We start from the raw sequence: 20,081 nt of genomic DNA, 5'->3' as shown, positions 1-20,081 counted from the left end.
TCCCTAGGGTGTTTGCCTCCCTAGGGAATGTTCAGTATGTACAAATATGACACTGGCAATAAATTTATTGATAAATTTGGTAAACAATGGTACATTCAGGGACACATAAATTGCCAAAGTGAAGGAGTAGTTTATTTAGTTTACTGTAGCTGCCCTTGTTATTACGTAGGAAAAAACCTACTGAGAGCTAAAGGAAAGAATAAAAGAACACAAAAAAAGATATTAAAAATAAATTGATTGACACTAGCAGTGTAGCAAGACATTTTTTCTATAATCATAACAGCAACAAGCATGAACTAAAATTTAGGGGTCTACAAAGAATAGACCTCAAAGAAAGAGGAGGTAATCGTGATAAATTATTATTACAAAATGAATGTAAATGGATCTATAATTTAAAAACACTTGCCCCTTTAGGAATCAATGAGTAAATAAACTATGCATTGTTTTTGGCTGAATTAATTTTTTCTCTTTATATATATATATATTTAAAAATATCAGATATAATTTAGTTTCATAATACTTTTACTACAGATGAGAGGGTATGAATTCATATTGAAGTTCACTTCTCAGAAAGGGAATATGGATATTATTAATAATAATTTAAATGATATCTGCTATAAATTAGAGATCTAATAAATATTTACAAAATATTTCAAAATACTTTAAACTTCAGCACTGCCATATATATAAACTATTAAAGTATACATATGATTATGTACATATGATCATTTGGATTGTAGTTCTGACCTCAATTATTTATATAGATATTGTGCACAAAGGAAAATACATTTTGATAAATTGTACACTGTGTAGAAAGGGAGCAAGATTACAATACTAAACTATCTGTATTAACTTGTTTAAATTATTGTATATACTTTCATTGAGTGATATGCATTTAAGTAACAGTTGATTACTATTATAAAATGTTACCATTTTGCCCCAACAAAGTACACATTTCAAAGGCTACCAAATGGGGGGAGTTTTCCTCTGTTATTTTTCCCTTAAAAGAAACCTCAAGATACCAATGATCATGTGATTATTTTTGGAGCCGGAAGAAGCCCCAGAGCCTTAGGGGTGAAACACGCGTAGCTGGCAGTAGTGTTTGCTGGAGCAACAAAGGCAAGAAAGTTTCAAGAACGGAAACTCTTGAATGGAGTTGTCTGGAGTTTGGAAACGCATCCACAAGTGTATGGTTTACGAAGTATCATCACAAGTAAAAGAGAGGAGACAAACACCCTAGGGAAATACACCTTACTTGTGACATCCACAGGTGTACCTAGGAGGTGTGGCACCGCGACAGTGGGACTCCCTCAGAACCGCAAGTATTAACCGCTACAGCGGATTTTGTTGAAGCACAGAAGTGGCATTTATTATGCAAACCAAGATTGTTGTAGCCACACTGTGGGACTGCCATATATAAAAGGGCAAAACTTCTTCTTTCCGCTTTTCCATTCTGCCCTCCCCCCTTTCCTTCCCTTTCCCTTGTCTTTTCTTTTTTCCTACTCCACCTGCCTAAATCAAGTGCGAGTTTATCGGTAGAGGTAGGTAGAATAACCTGCTCTAAATACCTCCTTTACTCTCTTAACGCTGGTCCCTCCCATCAATATGTAATACACTTCAGCAGACTTCCATTTTGAGAATACTACATTAGATGCTCTAGACCCCACACCTCACGAATATCCCTAATAAGTTAGACTAGACCTCCAAGGTAGTGGTCGACACCTAGTTGGAATAGAGGGGGCTGAGTGATGGAATGGTGCATTTGGGTAACTCCTGTTATAGTTCGGTCGAGACCCCACTAGAGCTAGAAATTACAGACTTGTCATTGTAAGGACCTTGTATTTAAGTAAAAAAAGAAAAAAATTATTGAGGGGTATGTCAGAAAAGGACAAATTGGCAGTCAGTAGTTTGTTTTATCTCTGTTCATATACCAATCTGTTTTTGTCCTCTTTGTTAAGACGATAGCTTCTATGTATTTCACTGTCTCTGAGGAATGTTGTAACTCATAAAAGAGACATAAATGTTTTGTTATGCCTGTTATTGGTTCATTTTACCTCAATAAAAGGAAAAGGGCAAAACTAACACACTGGTATATCGTCCCTATACAGGAATCAAAGTATCTGTTGGAACAAGGGTGTTGTCCTTTTAACATCCAGACATACACTGACTATTCAACATATACAAATTGTGTGGAACATTTAACCATAGGATACAAATTCCTCTATCTTAGTGCTGGGAATCTTTGGAGTCTATACCTGTGAATTTAACAGGACTTTGGATTTTTTAGTTAACATATACTGCATATTTAATATTTAATATTTTGTGTTTGAGAGCTCTCTGAGGGGATTTTGTATTCATAGTGCACTATGATAGGACTCAAATTTACCCATTTATGGTGACATACATATATATATATATATATATATATATATATATATATACCTATTGGAACTCCAATAAATGCTTTATTTTATGTTCCCTCTCTTGCAGTGTATTGATGCGTTGAGCATTGGTTTGTTATTCATAATTATATTGTTATGTTGGTGGTCTTTTTTCGCTAAGGCAGTATATCCACATATTTTCAGGGATTAGTTAGTGATGGATAGGAATTGCTGATATTCTTTTTATATTCAATTTAATTTTGTGTTTTTGCCTACACCAATGGTCTGTTAACTACTTAAATTCAGATCATTGTTACTAGCCCTTTTCTAGGCAATACTGGAAGTTGCTGTCAACACCCTATTATATATATATATATATATATATATATATATATATATATATATATATATATATATATACAGTATATGTGAATAACGCTTCATCTACTCCCAATCCTCATATGATGTGAGATATTGTGACATTGACTAGTACATTGTTCATATGGTGATACAAGTTTCAAACTAACATTTTTATGGAAAACATTTCTATGTAACTGTTTTTCCGTTACATTTCTAAAGGTGGTATTAGTAAGATTATAGGATTTTTTGCTAGTGCATATGCATATGCATATTTATCAGTTGGTACTACTGTGATTTTATATCTATATGTTTGCCTTCAGCATTTGTAACATACTCAGAGACGTCTGAGTTCATTTTTAGCATATAAATAAATTATTCTTTTATTGTTCCTGTGATTTATATTCTTTCAATTATTGTATCTTAAGCATTTATTTGCGCACTCTTTTCTTTTATTTATTGTACAAATCCTATTTTCCAGCATAGAAGGTGCTGGTTATAAGAGTGGTTTGATACTTTGTTATTTAGTCTAGCGCAGACCCTCATACCTACTTAAAGCTACAAGTGGAGTGGTATTTTGCACTTCCGCTAGAGCAAAACTCTGCTAGAATTAAGATTACAAGTTGAAAGTAAACTGTTTTTGATCTAGAGGTAACTTGGCTAGTGCAAAAACCCAAACTTAGAATATTGCGTGCGTGTTCACATATTCCCTTATAGAAGTCAATGGAGAAAAAAAAGTGGGAGAAAAACACCTCACTCTCGCGCAAACATGATCACATATTCTCATTAGCGCTAACCCGACATGAAATATGAATATTTCATATTCCAATGTTCTTTAGATAACTGAATGTTCTATTTATTCAGAAATACATATTTCTACATATATCTGATGATATTTGGTACAATATATATCTACTAGTCCTAAAGCCTGTGCACACGGGCCATTTCTTGCAGTACAGCGGGTCCCAGCCCTTGCTCTCTCTCTTGTCCTCTCTTCTGCTCTCTCTCTCCCCCCCTCCTCTTTTGCCTCTCTCTCCCCCCTCTCTTTTGCTCTGTCTCTCCCCCCTCTCTTTTGCTCTCTCTCTCCCCCCTCTCTTTTGCTCTCTCTCTCCCCCCCTCTCTTTTGCTCTCTCTCCCCCCTCTCTTTTGAGCTCTCTCTCCCCCCCTCTCTTTTGCTCTCTCCCACCTGTTTTTGCTCTCTCTCCCACTCTTTTTTGCTTTCTCTCTCTCTCCCCCTCTATTTTGCTCTCTCTCCCCCTCTATTTTGCTCTTTCTTCCTCCCCCTTTCTTTTGCTCTCTGTCTTTCCCCTCCTCTCTTTTTGCTCTCTCTCCCCTCTATTTTTCTCTCTCTCCCCCCTCTCTTTTGCTCTCTCCCCACCTGTTTTTGCTCTCTCTCCCACTCTTTTTTGCTTTCTCTCTCTCTCCCCCTCTATTTTGCTCTCCTCTCCCCCTCTATTTTGCTCTTTCTTCCTCCCCCTTTCTTTTGCTCTCTGTCTTTCTCCCCCTCTCTTTGGCTCTCTCTCCCCCTCTCTTTTGCTCTCTCTCTCCTCCTCTCTTTTGCTCTCTCTCCCCCCCTCTTTTGCTCTCTCTCTCCCCCTCTCTTTTGCTCTCTCTCTCCCCCTCTCTTTTCCTCCCTCTCTCTCCCCCTCTCTTTTGCTCTCTCTCCCCCTCTTGTTTGCTCTCTCTCCACCCTCTCATTTGCTCTCTCTCCCCCCCTCTCTCTTTTGCTCTCTCTCCCCCCTCTCTTTTGCTCTCTCTCTCCAACCTCTCTTTGCTCTCTCTCTCCCCCTCTCTTTTGCTCTCTCTCTCTCCCCCTCTCTTTTGCTCTCTCTCTCTCTCTCTCTCTCTCTCTCTCCCCCCTCTCTTTTGCTCTCTCTCCCCCTGTCTTTTGCTCTCTCTCCCCCTCTTTTTTGCTTTCCCTCTCCCACTCTATTTTGCTCTCTCTCTCTCTCTCTGTCCCCCTTTATTTTGCTCTCTCTCTCTCTCCCTCTCTTTTGCTCTCTCTCCCCTCTCTTTTGCTCTCTCTCTCCTCTCTTTTGCTCTCTCTTTCCCCTCTCTTTTGCTCTCTCTCCCCTCTCTTTTGCTCTCTCTCTCCCCTCTCTTTTGCTATCTATGCCCCCTCTCTTCCCCCCTCTCTTTTGCTTTCTCTTTCTCTCCCCCTCTCTTTTGCTCTCTCTCCCCTCTCTTTTGCTCTCTCTGCCCCCCCTCTCTTTTGCTTTCTCTGCCCCTCTCTTTTTCTCTCTCTCCCCCATCTCTTTTGCTTTCTCTTTCACTCCCCCTCTCTTTTGCTCTCTCTCCCCCTCTCTTTTGCTCTCTCTGCCCCCTCTCTTTTGCTCTCTCTGCCCCTTCTCTTTGGCTCTCTCTCTTCCCCCTCTTTTGGTTCTCTCTCTCCCCCCTCTCTTTTTCTCTATCTCTGCCCCCTCTCTTTTTCTCTCTCTGCCCCCTCTCTTTTTCTCGCTCTCTCCTGCTCTCTTTTGTTCTCTCTCTCCCCCTCTCTTTGGCTCTCTCTCTTCCCCCCTCTTTGGCTCTCTCTCCCCCTCTATTTGTCTCTCTCTCTCTACCACTTTTGCCTCTCTCTCGCAGCCACGGCTACTCCCGGCTGTCCACGCCCCCATCGCGGTGCCCCCACCCAACCAGCCCCCCATCACGACGCTCCCGTAGACCACATCCACCAGACCACACCCCCATCGCAACACCCACTCGGCCATGCCCCTCGTCACACCTGGCCACGCCCCCCATCAATGCGCTCCCGTCAGCCACGCCACACCACCTCTGCTGTCAGGATCCTAAAGGTGTGTTTGTCCACGGGCAGTCTCTACTGCGCATAACAGTTTTGGACAAACACACTTGGCCTTTTATATTATAGGATATGGAATGTAAAATATTTAATACACTCCTTCAGCTTAAGCATTGAAGGTCTTACATGGTGTCAGGTTAATACGTTAGGTTTTTATTTTTTTAAGCTCACTCCATTGAAGTCTATGGGGAGAAGAAGTTAACATGGTTGATATATCCGAACTTCTGAAGTTAGTGTTAATTGGGTTCGCTCGTGCTCTAACATTTCACTTTCAATTTGTAATACACGGACGAACCCATCTAGCGTCAAAAGTTTGATTTGAGCACCAGTTAGCGTGTGAGCTATGTACAAATATGTATTTATGAATAAATAGAACATATTCTGCTATGTGAAATTTTGCACGCATTGAGTTAGTGTGCTAACGAAAACTTTTTACTTTCAACTTGTAATACGAGTGCTATCAGAAGAGAGAGCAATAAATAGCGCTTCACTTGTATGAAGTGATTGATTTCTGATGCACATATAAAATAAATATAAATGGCTCTATATGGTTATAAGATATATTTTACATTTTAGAACACTCTTTTAGTATATGTGCATTTAACAATTTCTGATTATTAACTCTAATGTTTATATTTTTTACAATTCTTTAGGGGTCTGGGATCTGATATTGAATTCTATGATTCTGTCAAATGAAAACACTAAAGTATATATACATATATCATTTATTTAGACATTTCTTAGCTCTTTTACCAGATACGCACATCTTCATCATGGCCTTTTCTTCAGCAGGGTCATAATCTGGCAATGTAACATCAAACATCCTCTCCATTAGCATTTTTTGCATATTTTCCAAAATCGAGCTTGCTGCTTGACTCCCATACAACAGTATCATATGAATGAGGATCCAATAGGACAGTTATGAATTTCCCGGCAGCTTGGACCTGGCAAAATAGATTTAGAAAAAAAAATTCTATTGTTTTAAGTTGTTTTTATGTAAATCATAATAATGCAATACATAAATGATGCACAGGCAAAAACACAGTAGGCAAGTGGTACATGCCTCAAAAATATCTTATCTTGTAATTACAGGACATTTTTGTTGTCTTGCTATAGAATGGCAAATCTAAAAAAAACGATAAAAACAAATGTATTTCTTGTTTACTGCAATAGTTTTTTCATACCCAAACTACCCCCATTATTTGGAGGAGCCCAATGTGAGTTTGAGTCTGCAGCTGACAAGGCTAGTCCTACTCATTATTGCCTAGATTCTAGAGTTCTGCGTTAACGCTGGTTTTGGGCTACCGCTGGTATTTAGAGTCGTGTAGGTAAGGGTCTAACCGCTCACTTTCCAGCTCGCGACTTTTCCATACCGCAGATCCCCCTACGCCATATTGCGTATCCCTATCTTTTCAATGGGATCTTTCTAACGCTGGTATTTAGAGTCTTGGCTGAAGTGAGCGTTAGAAATCTAACGACAAGACTCCAGCCGCAGAGAAAAGCCAGGAGGTTAAGAGCTTTCTGGGCTAACGCCGGTTCATAAAGCTCTTAACTACTGTGCTCTAAAGTACACTAACACCCATAAACTACCTATGTACCCCCTAAACCGAGGCCCCCCCCCACATTGCCGCCACTCTAATACATTTTTTTAACCCCTAATCTGCCGACCGCACACCGCCGCAACCTACGTTATCCCTATGTACCCCTAATCTGCTGCCCCTAACACCGCCGACCCCTATATTACATTCATTAACCCCTAATCTGCCCCCCCCCAACGTCGCCGCCACCTACCTACAATTATTAACCCCTAATCTCCCGACCGGACCTCACCGCTACTATAATAAAGTTATTAACTCCTATCCGCCTCACTCCCGCCTCAAAAAACCCTATAATAAATAGTATTAACCCCCTAATCTGCCCTCCCCTAACATCGCCGACACCTAACTTCAAGTATTAACCCTAATCTGCCGACCGGACCTCGCCGCTACTCTAATAAATGTATTAACCCCTAAAGCTAAGTCTAACCCCTAACCCTAACACCCCCCTAAATTAAATATAATTTAAATCTAACGAAATAAATTATTTCTTATTAAATAAATTATTTACCTATTTAAAGCTAAATACTTACCTGTAAAATAAACCCTAATATAGCTACAATATAAATAATAATTATATTGTAGCTATTTTAGGATTAATATTTATTTTACAGGCAAACTTTGTATTTATTTTTAATCAGGTACAATAGCTATTCAATAGTTAATAACTAATTAATAGCTACCTAGTTAAAATAAATAAAAAATTACCTGTAAAATAAATCCTAACCTAAGTTACAATTAAACCTAACACTACACTATCAGTAAATTAATTAGATAAACTACCTACAATTATCTACAATTAAACCTAACACTACACTATCAATAAATAAATTAAATACAAATACCTACAAATAAATAGAAATAAATACACTAACTAAAGTACAAAAAATAAAAAAAGAACTAAGTTACAAAAAATAAAAAAAGAACTAAGTTACAAAAAATAAAAAATTAATTTACAAACATTATAAAAATATTACAACAATTTTAAGCTAATTACACCTACTCTAAGCCCCCTAATAAAAATAACAAAGCCCACCAAAATAAAAAAATGTCCTACCCCCTATTCTAAAATAAAAATTGAAAAGCTCTTTTACCTTACCAGCCCTTAAAAGGGCCTTTTGCGGGGCATGCCCCAAAGAATTCTGCTCTTTTGCCTGTAAAAAAAACATACAATACCCCCCCCAACATTACAACCCACCACCCCACATACCCCTAATCTAACCCAAACCCCCCTTAAATAAACCTAACACTAAGCCCCTGAAGATCTTCCTACCTTATCTTTACCACGCTGGGTATCACCGATCCGTCCAGAAGAGGCTCCGAAGTCTTCATCCTATCCGGGGCTGAAGAGGTCCATCATCCGGCTGAAGTCTTTATCCAGCGGGGGCTGAAGAGGTCCATATCAGGCTGAAGTCTTTATCCAAGCAGGGGCTGAAGAGGTCTATCATCGGGCTGAAGAGGTCCATCATCCGGCTGAAAGTCTTTATCCAAGCGGGGCTGAAGAGGTCCATGATCCGGATGAAGTCTTCTATCAACGGCATCTTCAATCAGCCAATCAGATTGAACTTGAATCTGATTGGCTGATTCCATCAGCCAATCAGAATTTTCCTACCTTAATTCCGATTGGCTGATAGAATCCTATCAGCCAATCGGAATTCGAGGGACGCCATCTTGGATGACGTCCCTTAAAGGAACCGTCATTCGTCGGGAAGTCATCGGCCAGGATGGATGTTCCGCGTCGGCGGGATGAAGATGGATCCCGAAGAAAGAAGATTGAAGATGCCGCTTGATAGACGTCTTCAGCCGGATGATGGACCTCTTCAGCCCCCGCTTGGATAAAGACTTCACCCGGATGATGGACCTCTTCAGCCCGATGATGGACCTCTTCAGCCCCCACTTGGATAAAGACTTCAGCCCGATGATGGACCTCTTCAGCCCTCCGCTTGGATAAAGACTTCAGCCGGATGATGGACCTCTTCAGCCCCGGATAGGATGAAGACTTCTGAGCCTCCTTCTGGACGGATCGGTGATACCCGGGCGTGGTGAAGATAAGGAGGAAGATCTTCAGGGGCTTAGTGTTAAGTTTATTTAAGGGGGGTTTGGGTTAGATAAGGGGTATGTGGGTGGTGGGTTGTAATGTTGGGGGGGGGGAATTGTATGTTTTTTTTACAGGCAAAGAGCCAGAATTCTTTGGGGCATGCCCCGCAAAAGGCCCTTTTAAGGGCTGGTAAGGTAAAAGAGCTTTTCAATTTTTATTTTAAAATAGGGTAGGGCATTTTTTTATTTTGGGGGCTTTGTTATTTTATTAGGGGGCTTAGAGTAGGTGTAATTAGCTTAAAATTGTTGTAATATTTTTTTTTTTTTTTTTTTTTTTTTTTTTTAAGCTACTGATGTTTTTTTGTTTTTTTTTTTACATAATTTTTTTATTGAATTTTTTAAATAATACAATGTATGAAATAATTTACAAAAAGAATTGTTGTACAGTATATACAGTATGTGTTTAAAAGATTACGATTTTCAAGTAGTACAACATATGAGATTATTTGGTAAGAGATTATATCATATTAAGGCATAGGAAAATGCACAGAGATGTACATATTGCATGAGAATATTATCAGCTTTCAGTCTGAAAGATATATATGTTAAAGTATAAGTAAACATTATAGCATATCAAGGTATAGGAGCATTCACAGAAACATAGATATTGCATGAGAATACTAATGAGCTTCAGACTGAGTAATATATATGCCAATATATATAAATGTCTCCATGTAACAATTTTTTAATTTTTTATATTTTATAATTAACTCTGCCCCATAAACCTTAGGTATTAGGGTCTTGAATATTAGATATCAGGGCTTCTCTGTATTGAGAGGAAGTTTTATGGGAACAGGGTGGGTCAATAGAAGGACTTGCCAGGCGTGTACACTATTGTCTTTTGGTGATAATGTAAATAATAGATGACAGAGCTGTATTAGATGAAGTCTCTCCCACATCTAAGTTCAGCATGGAACTAAAACACCAGAGGGAATTACATATGGTGTGTACAACTTCTGTGGGGGGATTAAGCTAGCAATTAGGATGTCTGAGTTACATGAGAGCAAATTCCTTATAAAAGACTAAAAATTATGAGATGTGAGTGGAAAACGGGAATATATTGAGTCCCTTGTCTAGGATAATAACATACAGTCCAAATTCGAATTCCCTGGGGTGGGGCTAACAGTAACATTACTTACGCACATACCCATGATTAAAACATGGGTGAGCCCAAACATCAAAAACTCCCAATAGCTTTTCATATTCACTACAAAAAAAAAAAAAAAAAGCAGAGATATTGAGTGATGCTAGTGGCTGCCTGATATACATCAATTCCCTTGTCTAAAGTAATAATATACTAATACCTAAGTTTATTGAATAAGGGTGGAGAAGTCTGTACATAAGAACACTGGACTACAAAACATAGTAGTCTAAGACGAGAAAAACTTTAAATATAAATAACTATTGGCAGGCACACGAGTCCCAGACCTGAGAAATATATCAATTAAGTAAGATGCAAATAGCGTGCAAGCATCGACCTATGTCTCAGATACCATAATCGTCATAAAGTCAATGTTCCTTCAGCCTGAATACTATTTCCCGTGGTTTTGGGAACATAGTATGAGAGGGCCGTTTTTCATCTTAGCTGAAACTGAAGCGAATATTGGTTGAGGTTTCATGACTGCCTCGGGGCCAGTGTGGCATTATAGTAAAAAGCAAGGCAGTCTTGGTTTTCATAGCTTTCTTACCCTCACCATGGCGATCATGTCCTGACATTTGAAAACTAGTGGGAGGAGGATACACTGTCCATGTTTCCGGAATCCGCTCCCGTTTCCAAATATCTCCGGTTGTCAGAGCCAGAACAAAGTTCCTCTCTCACCCTGTCTCTGAGGTGTGACCCGAGGCTTGGAGCATATGGGCCGGAATGAACCACCTCCTCAGGTGCCAACCACTCCAGCCCTATGAGTCCACTTCTATTCCGCTGTCCCCCAGCAGCTGCAGGTTCGTTTCAGGTACGTGGTTGGGACTCCTCGTTTGGGGCCAGCGGAGCCAGGTCTGTCAGTACTTACAATGTCCTTGGGCATACTTAGCAGTAGCGGCATGGGCTGTTCCTTCTTTCCAGGTTGCAAAGATCACATCCGTTGAAACCGGCTTGATCGGAGTGTTGTGAGTTATGGGAAGTAAACTTTGGGGCTCTTTGTCAGCTTCTCTACTGCGCTCCTCAGGATCAAGCTTGGGTATGTTAGGTTCCTGAGCGGAGCAGCCGCCATATAGTGCCCAACGATGCTGAGAGCGATTCCTCAACAGCCCCGAGGTAGTCAGCTAGTAAGTGTCGCAGCTCCCCCAAGAAAGCCCTCAGCAGTATCAGGATCCATGATGAATGTGTTAAATACTTATTTATTAAACAGCCACAGAAGGGGATGCACGGCAGTGGGTACCCGTTTGGGAGTCACTGGGGGGGGGGGGTTTGAGAAGGCCTCAGCCTTAATACTGCTCCGGAAAAGTAAGTGCAGCACGATCCTAAGAAGGGAGTGCATCAAATGGAAGATTAAACTTTTTACAGTCTTACTTCTGACAGTTTGAAGCCCAAATACTGGTTTTATCTTGCTGTTTGCTATGATTTCAGTAGGAAAGTGGTGAGCAGCTAACAGTTTTGCGTCCATAGATGGCCGCCCGCCCGGAAGTTCACCCCTTGTTGTAATATTTTTATAATGTTTGTAAATTTTTTTTTTATTTTGTGTAACTTAGTTCTTTTTTTATTTTTTGTAACTTAGTTCTTTTTTTATTTTTTGTACTTTAGTTAGTGTATTTATTTGTATTTATTTGTAGGTTATTGTATTTAATTTATTTATTGATAGTGTAGTGTTAGGTTTAATTGTAGATACATGTAGGTAGTTTATTTAATTAAATTTATGGATAGTGTAGTGTTAGGTTTAATTGTAAACTTAGGTTAGGATTTATTTTACAGGTAATTTTTATTTATTTTAACTAGGTAGCTATTAATTAGTTATTAACTATTTAATATGCTATTGTACCTGGTTTAAAATAAATACAAAGTTGCCTGTAAAATAAATATTAATCCTAAAATAGCTACAATACTAATTATTATTTATATTGTAGCTATATTAGGGTTTATTTTACAGGTAACTATTTAGCTTTAAATGGGATTTAATTTATTTAATAATATTTATTTTATTTCGTTAGATAAAAATTATATTTAACTTAGGGGAGGTGTTAGGGTTAGACTTAGCTTTAGGGTTAATACATTTATTAGAGTAGCGGTGAGGTCAGGTCGGCAGATTGGGGGTTAATAATTGTAGGTAGGTAGCGGCGACGTTGGGGGGGGGGGACAGATTAGGGGGTAATAAATATAATATAGGGGTCGGCGGGGGGGTTAGGGGCAGCAGATTAGGGGTTCATAGGGATAACGTAGGTTTGCAGCGGTGTACGGAGCGGCAGATTAGGGGTTCATAGTATAATGCAGGGGTCAGCGATAGCTGGGGGCGGCAGATTTGGGGTTAATAAGTGTAAGGTTAGGGGTGTTTAGACTCGGGGTACATGTTAGTGTGTTAGGTGCAGACTTAGGAAGTGTTTCCCCATAGGAAACAATGGGGCTGCGTTAGGAGCTGAACGCTGCTTTTTTGCAGGTGTTTTTTTCAGCTCAAACTGCCCCATTGTTTCCTATGGGGGAATCGTGCACGAGCAGGTTTTTGAAGCTGGCCGCGTCCGTAAGCACTGATGGTTATTGAGAGTTGGCAGTGCGGTTAAATTATGCTCTACGCTCCCTTTTTGGAGCCTAATGGCAGCCATTCTGTGAACTCTAAATACCAGCAGTATTTAAAAGGTGCGGGGGGAAAAAAGCAATGCGTAGCTAACGCACCCCTTTGGCCGCAGAACTCTAAATCTAGCCGTAAGTTAATAGAGTGCACTGTTTTCCAGTTGTTATCTGCTAAAGTAATTTAGGGAAAGCTAAAGAACAGAATTAACGGTGAGAATTTTGCAATGTGCATTTCCAGCTCTGAGAACTAGATAGTCCACAATTTTCAGAGCTAAATTATTAATTAAATATTTTAGATAAAAATCCAAAGGTATTTACTGTTCCTATCTTTATGCTTATGATCAAATTAACCAGATCCTTAAAGAGACAGTTTATTTCAGATTTTTTATTGTTTAAATAGATAGATTTCCCCATTCCACAGTTTTGCATAACCAACATGGTTTTATTAATAAACTTTTTTTAAACCTTTTTTAACCTTGTATCTAAGCCTCCGAAGGCTGCCCCCTTATTTCAGTTCTTTTGACAGACTTGTATTTTAGCGAATCAGTACTGACTCCTAGGTAATTCCACAGGAGTGAGCACAATGTTATCTATATGGACACATGAACTAGTGCTGGCTAGCTGTAAAAACTGTGCAATGCAATGAGATAAGAGAATGCCTTCAAGGGCTTACAAAGTAGTAAATGAGCAGCCTACGTAGCTTTAGTTTTTAACATAGAATACTAAGAACAAAGCAAATTTAATGATAAAAGTAAATTGGAAAGTTGTTTAAAATGTAATGAAAGTTTAATTTTGACTAGACTGTCCCTTTTAAAAAAAGTAACTGGTTTCTAAATTTGATGATCTTATTCCGTCAAAACCATCAGAAACATTAAACGGCATAGCAGTCAAACTTCAATCAATTGCTGCCAACATGTGTGTCCGGAGGGGAAAATACCCCCCTTTGGATTTTTTCTCCCTCTATAATATAAGCATAAGCACCTTTTAAGTGAATGTTTTAATGCCAATGTGTCACCATTTTTAAAGCAATGTGCAGTGCATGTGTACAACAAGCAACTGTCTCTTTCTATACATTGTGCCACTGATAATATTTTGTTCAGGTCTAGAAAATTATCCCCATGGTTACCAAGATACAAACCACTGCTGGTTCTCTTATAGGTCACAATGTTTGAATGCAGATGCAATGCGCATAGCCTGACATGTTCTGCAATTATGATATACATATATCACTAAAACAGTGGTATAGATCAATACAACCTGTGTGTGCGCCTAATATACTGCAGAAAAAAGTAGTAACATTTCTACTTAAAAAAAGGCAGAGATCTTAAAGTGTTGTACCTGTCCCTCGTCACAGCCATGATTTGCATGTTAAAGGGACGTAAAACTAATTTTATTTCTTTCATGATTCAGATAGAGCATGCAATTTTAAACAACTTTCCAGTTTACTTCCATTATCAAGTTTGCTATATTCTCTTGGTATTCTTTGTTGAATGAGCAGAATTGTACTAGTTGGAGCTAGCAAAAAATAAAAGGTCAGCCACTGACAAGAGGCATTTATGTGGAGCAACCAATCAACAGCTAGTTCCCAGTAGAGCTTTTCTTCTACTGAGCCTACCAATGTATGTTTTGCAACAAAGGATACCAAAAGAAACAAAGCAAATTAGATAACAGAAGTAAATTGGAAAGTTGTTTACATGCTGTATCTAAAATATGAAAGAAAAATGTGTTAAAATATCCCTTTATACTCCATTACATTCAATAATCATTCACTTCTCAGATAAGTGAAGCAATGCTCAATGAATTTTTCGAAGATGATCTCACCATCACTATGAGGCCCCTAGGCAATCTCACCAGCATCTAAGAATCATTGTTGTGTATTACAATTTGAAACTGAAACAAATTCAGACACATTTCAATTTTGACTGTTTTGTTCCTATTAGCTGGAGTAAAACTCCCTGTCGGTTAAGTAAGATATATGATTGTGTGTTTGTACATATATATTGTATTCTTTAGCTGTATTTATTTTTTCAAAGTCACTAATATTTATATAAGATAATAGGGTTAATGTCAGTTTGTTATTTATTTGTACACCATCCTACTTCTGCCAAATATTTAATAAAAATTAGGATACACATATTTTGCATGAATATTAAAATGATTAAAATATTTCAGATATTTTAAATAATATGAAAATACTGATGTTTTATCCCAAATCATATTTAGCTTTTGTTAGCAAAGCAAATTTTATTCAAAGGCCTCTAGTTATGAAGGTCTGTCGGACCTGATCCGACAGTGCGGATCAGGTCCGACAGACCTCGCTGAATACGGCGAGCACTACGCTCGCCGTATTCCGCATTGCACCAGCAGCTAACAAGAGCTGCTGGTGTAAACGCCGCCCCCCTGCAGACTGTGGCCAATAGGCGCCAGCAGGGGGTGTCAATCAACCCCGATCGTACTCGATCGGGTTGTATTGTTGTGATGTCTGTCCGCCTGCTCAGAGCAGGCAGACAGGTTATGGAGCAGGGGTCTTTGTGACCGCCAGAAACAGGGGCCCTCAAGCTCCATACGGAGCTTGTTAAATAGAGCCCATTGTGTTTGCATAATAAGACATCAAAATACAATTACCATCTGACGATTTACTATTAATAGTCTATAATATATTTTTAGTTACTCAGTCATATAACTTAAACCACACCACAATGAGAATATTATCTTGCAGGGTAACTATGACATAAGTTTGAGATGATTGTCAGATCATCTGATCTCAAAATGATTAATCTGTATTTTTGAGTGTTTAACAAGGGGTGTATTCTTAACAAAACATGTTAGTTTTCATATATAGTTATCTAACAAACTCACGATACTAATTATAATTAACTTTCATAGCCCATTATAATCAGGAATGCAAGCTTAGGAGCCAGCCCATTTTTTGGTTCAGAACCTGGGTATTGCTTGCTGATTGGTGGCTAAATGTAGCCACCAATCAGCAAGTGCTACCCAGGGTACAGAACCACAAATGGGCCATGAGCTCGCCTAGCTTGGTCTGACCATGATTTAATCTAAAAATGCAGATTTTACTTTTGTGTGACAGGTGTAAAAATAGACATATTAAGATCCATAGTAGATGAGTTTGAAGGAAGACAGAAGTCCATCAAGTTCAACCTATTCAGAGACTACCTGATTTACACTAAAGAAGCTGACAATTGAACTTACACTAAACAAATAGGAAGCTGACCCATTAACACAACCAATCATATCTAAACCATTTTTAAATTTATCTAAGGTATTGGCAAACACTACCTCCTTAGGCAAGATGCTTCACAATTTGATTGCTCTTTCCATGAACAAACGTTTATGTTGCTGGAGATTAAAAATTTAAGGTTAGAGCTCTGGTTTTCAAACCTGTCCTCAAGCCTCCCCAACAGGTCAGGTTTTCAGGATTACCTTGGATGAGAGCAGGTTAATAAACATGTTTACTAATCAGCTGATTATTTCACCTGAGCTCCAGTTCAGATATCCTCAAAATGTGGCCTGCTAGGGAGGCCTGAGGACAGGTTTTAAAACCAGTGCTCTAGCCTTAAATTGTCACCTTGTGTCAAAGACAAACACCCTGGAATAAACAGCTTTTCCATTAACTCTGTATATTGGCCTTGAATATATTTGTATAAAGTAATCATATCACCTTGCAAGCACCTTTTTTTCTAGAATAAGTAGACCCATATTGGCTAACCTCTCTTCATCGTTTAAATCATCAATTTCCTTATTAGTTGTATGGCCCTTCTCTAAGCTTTTTCTAATTCTGCAATGTCCCTTTTTAAAATTGGTCCCAGAACTGCAGTCCATACACAAAGTGAGGCCTTACCAAAGATTTGCATAGAGGCAGAAATGTGCTTTCTTCCCTTGCATCTATGCCTCTTTTAATACATGCTAAGATCTCATAAGCCTTAGAAGCTGCTGCCTCACATTGAACACTCATTTTAGCTTGCTATCTATAAGTACACTTAAATAATTTTCCTCCTCGGTTTTGCTAAGTCTTGTCCAAATTAAATAATAGGTAGCCTGCATATTTTGACGTCTAAAATGTAGAACCTTACATTTAGGAATATTAAATCTCATTTGCCATATACCAGCCCATTCCTCCATTTTTTGTAAATCCCCTTTTAAAGCAGTTACATCCTACACTGACCTAGTCACCTTACACAGCTTGGCATCATCTGCAAAAATAGAGATGTTGCTATTTAACCCTTCCTCCAAGTCATTTATAAAAATATTAAAAAAGAATAGGGCCCAGTACCAATCCCTGGGGGACCCCACTAATTACTTAGTTTTCTCCAATCTGACTATGATCCATTTACTACACAACATTGCTCCCTGTCTTTTATTCAGTTATTTATCCATGAGCTAAGATTTTGAGCTATTCCCTGGGCTGTTCCTAAATCAACTGATTCACCTTTATCTATAGTTTGTGCTTACTTCCTATTAGAATTGAATGAGTTTTATTTGACATGATCTATTACTTATAAAACCATACTTTATTGAACTTGTAATCTTGTTTCCTTGAATATACTCTTGAATACAATCTCTTATTATCCTTTTCAGTATCTTCACAACTATGGATGTCAGGCTTACTAACCTATAGCTACCTGCATCAGCCTGTTTCCCTTTTTAAAAAGTGGCTCCACATCAGCTTTACGCCAGTCCTGGGTCTTGAAAAATTAAGAGCAGTTTTTTAGCCATAACAGTACTTCAGCCATGAAGTTCCCTTACAACCCTTTGGTGTGTTCACCAGGAGCTTTATATACCTTTTTTTATTATCAAGCATTTTTCCTTATGTCATCGAGAGATAACCCAGTTATTGCTATGGGATTTTATGTTCTAGTTTGTTTCTCCTATTGGTGTATACTGAAGAAAAGAAATGGTTTAGCACCTCAAGCTTTCCACAGTCACTGCAACAAAAAATGCCACCCTTTCTAATACTTTAATTTGCCTATATTTTCCTTATTAGTTTTTTTGCCATTTATTTTTCAATAAAATCCTTTTCGGATTTGTCTTAACCCTTTGCAATAGCTCTTTCTTTTTAATTTTTGGCTAATTTGATTGCTCTTTTGCATGCTTTGTTACATTCCTTAAATATTTTGAATGATGAGCCCATACTATTTTCTTTGAACAATTTAAAATCCCTACATTTTTTCACATTGGCTTGGATTTATTTCTTTTACTTTTATAACCATTTTATAACCATGTTCATTTTAAGGGATCTGGAAGACAAATTACCATATTTACCTTCCTTATAATAGAGTCTCCTACGACCAATATCTGTCTTGGGCCCAGACTTGTATGCCCCTCTTCTGTTACTGCAGAACTGCTCACTGGATTGTTAAGCAGAACAGCCCTCTCTGACATTGCCAAACCTGAAACAATATCCTCAACATGTTCAATCAATCTGGCAAGTCTATTAGGGTGTACCAGCTCAGAACTGGCCTGTCTCTTCCGCTTACTCCTACTTCCACTTCGAACTGTGACCCAGCTATTTCCCTGAATCTCGTCCATCCCGAGTGCTAGAACCATGTATAGCCTGTTTAGTCATATCGATTTCCCTTTCAAGTGTCTGAATATCACACAGTGTTGCAATTTGTTCCTTCAGTACTCAATGTGCTTCTAGAGAGACAATATGTTCACATTTGACACAGAGATATGATCCATGTAGTGGCTGCTTTAGCGATACAAACATATGGCAAGCTGTACACTGAATGAGATTCCCACACATGCTTCTAAAGGTTTAAACTTACAATTAGAAAACGTTTTTATTTACCTTGGGATACTGTAACCTGTCAGTTGCTCTTACTAACTTGTAGCAGAGAAACAGATTTCAGCAAGCTCTCTGAGATAAAATGTTTAGGCATCTATTTATTAAGCCGTCAACTTACCTGCATTTGACGGCACCAATACGCTCACCTAAAATTGCCTAACATCGCTGCCGCGGACCTGAATACGCTCTCCAAAATTATCAAAAAAGCTGTCAAAAAGCCGCGCACCAAGTACGGGGCGATGAGCAGCAGACTGTTAACTAACAGTCATCGATCTTGCTGCTCTTCGGCTTTTTTATAGCTTTCTTGGTACCCTGTCACTAAACACCCACACTATACTATACAGTTTACCCCCTAAACCGCCGCTCCCGGAGCCCACCGCAACTAAATAAATTGTTTACTCCCTAAACCTCCGCTTCCGGAGCCCACTGCAACTAAATAAATTGTTTACCCCCTAAACCGCCACTCCCGGAGCCCACAGCAACTAAATAAATTGTTTAACCCCTAAACCGCCGCTCCCGGAGCCCACTGCCACCTACATTATACTTATTAACCCCTAATCTGCCCCCCCTCCTACACCACCACCACTATATTAAATTTATTAACCCCTAATCTGCCCCCCCTACACCGCCGTCACTATATTAAATGTATTAACCCCTAAACCTAAGTCTAACCCTAACCCTAACACCCCATAACTTAAATATATTTAAATAAATCTAAATAAATATTCCTAGCATTAAATAAATTATTCCTATTTAAAACTAAATACTTAGGTATAAAATAAACCCTAAGATAGCTACAAAATAACTAATAGTTACATTGTAGCTATCTTAGGGTTTATTTTTATTTTACAGGCAACTTTGTATTTATTTTAACTAGGTACAATAGTTATTAAATAGTTATTAACTATTTAATAAATTCATAGTTAAAATAAATACAAATATACCTGTAAAATAAAACCGAACCTAAGTTACAATTACACCTAACACTACCATTATAATTAAATTAATTCCCTAAATTAACTACAATTGAATAAAATTAAATAAAATTAAAGTACAAAAAAAACAAACACTAAATTACAGAAAATAATAAAATAGTTACAATATTTTTAAACTAATTACACCTACTGATCCCCTAACAAAATAAAAAGCCCCCAAAATAAAAAAAAGCCCTACCCTACACTAAATTACAAATAGCCCTTAAAAGGGCCTTTTGCGGGTCATTGCCCCAAAGTAATCAGCTCTTTTACCTGTAAAAAAAAAATTACAACCCACCCAACCAACCCTACTCTAAAACCCACCCAATCCCCCCTTAAAAAAACCTAACACT

At 38.4% G+C, this 20,081-nt stretch overlaps 1 protein-coding gene across 1 annotated transcript in view; it reads right to left on the bottom strand.

Annotated features, from left to right (window-relative positions):
• PTGIS (prostaglandin I2 synthase) overlaps positions 1-20,081 on the bottom strand; it is a 197,347-nt gene that overhangs the window by 139,258 nt on the left and 38,008 nt on the right. Inside the window, 2 exon segments of the mRNA XM_053716906.1 lie at positions 6,300-6,376; positions 6,378-6,479. Coding sequence (XP_053572881.1) covers positions 6,300-6,376; positions 6,378-6,479 — 179 coding nt within the window.

The sequence above is a fragment of the Bombina bombina genome, chromosome 1 (assembly GCF_027579735.1).
Source record: "Bombina bombina isolate aBomBom1 chromosome 1, aBomBom1.pri, whole genome shotgun sequence".
Taxonomy (NCBI): domain Eukaryota; kingdom Metazoa; phylum Chordata; class Amphibia; order Anura; family Bombinatoridae; genus Bombina; species Bombina bombina.
Note: the sequence above shows the minus strand (reverse complement) of the source record. Positions and strands in the feature narration are given on the sequence as shown.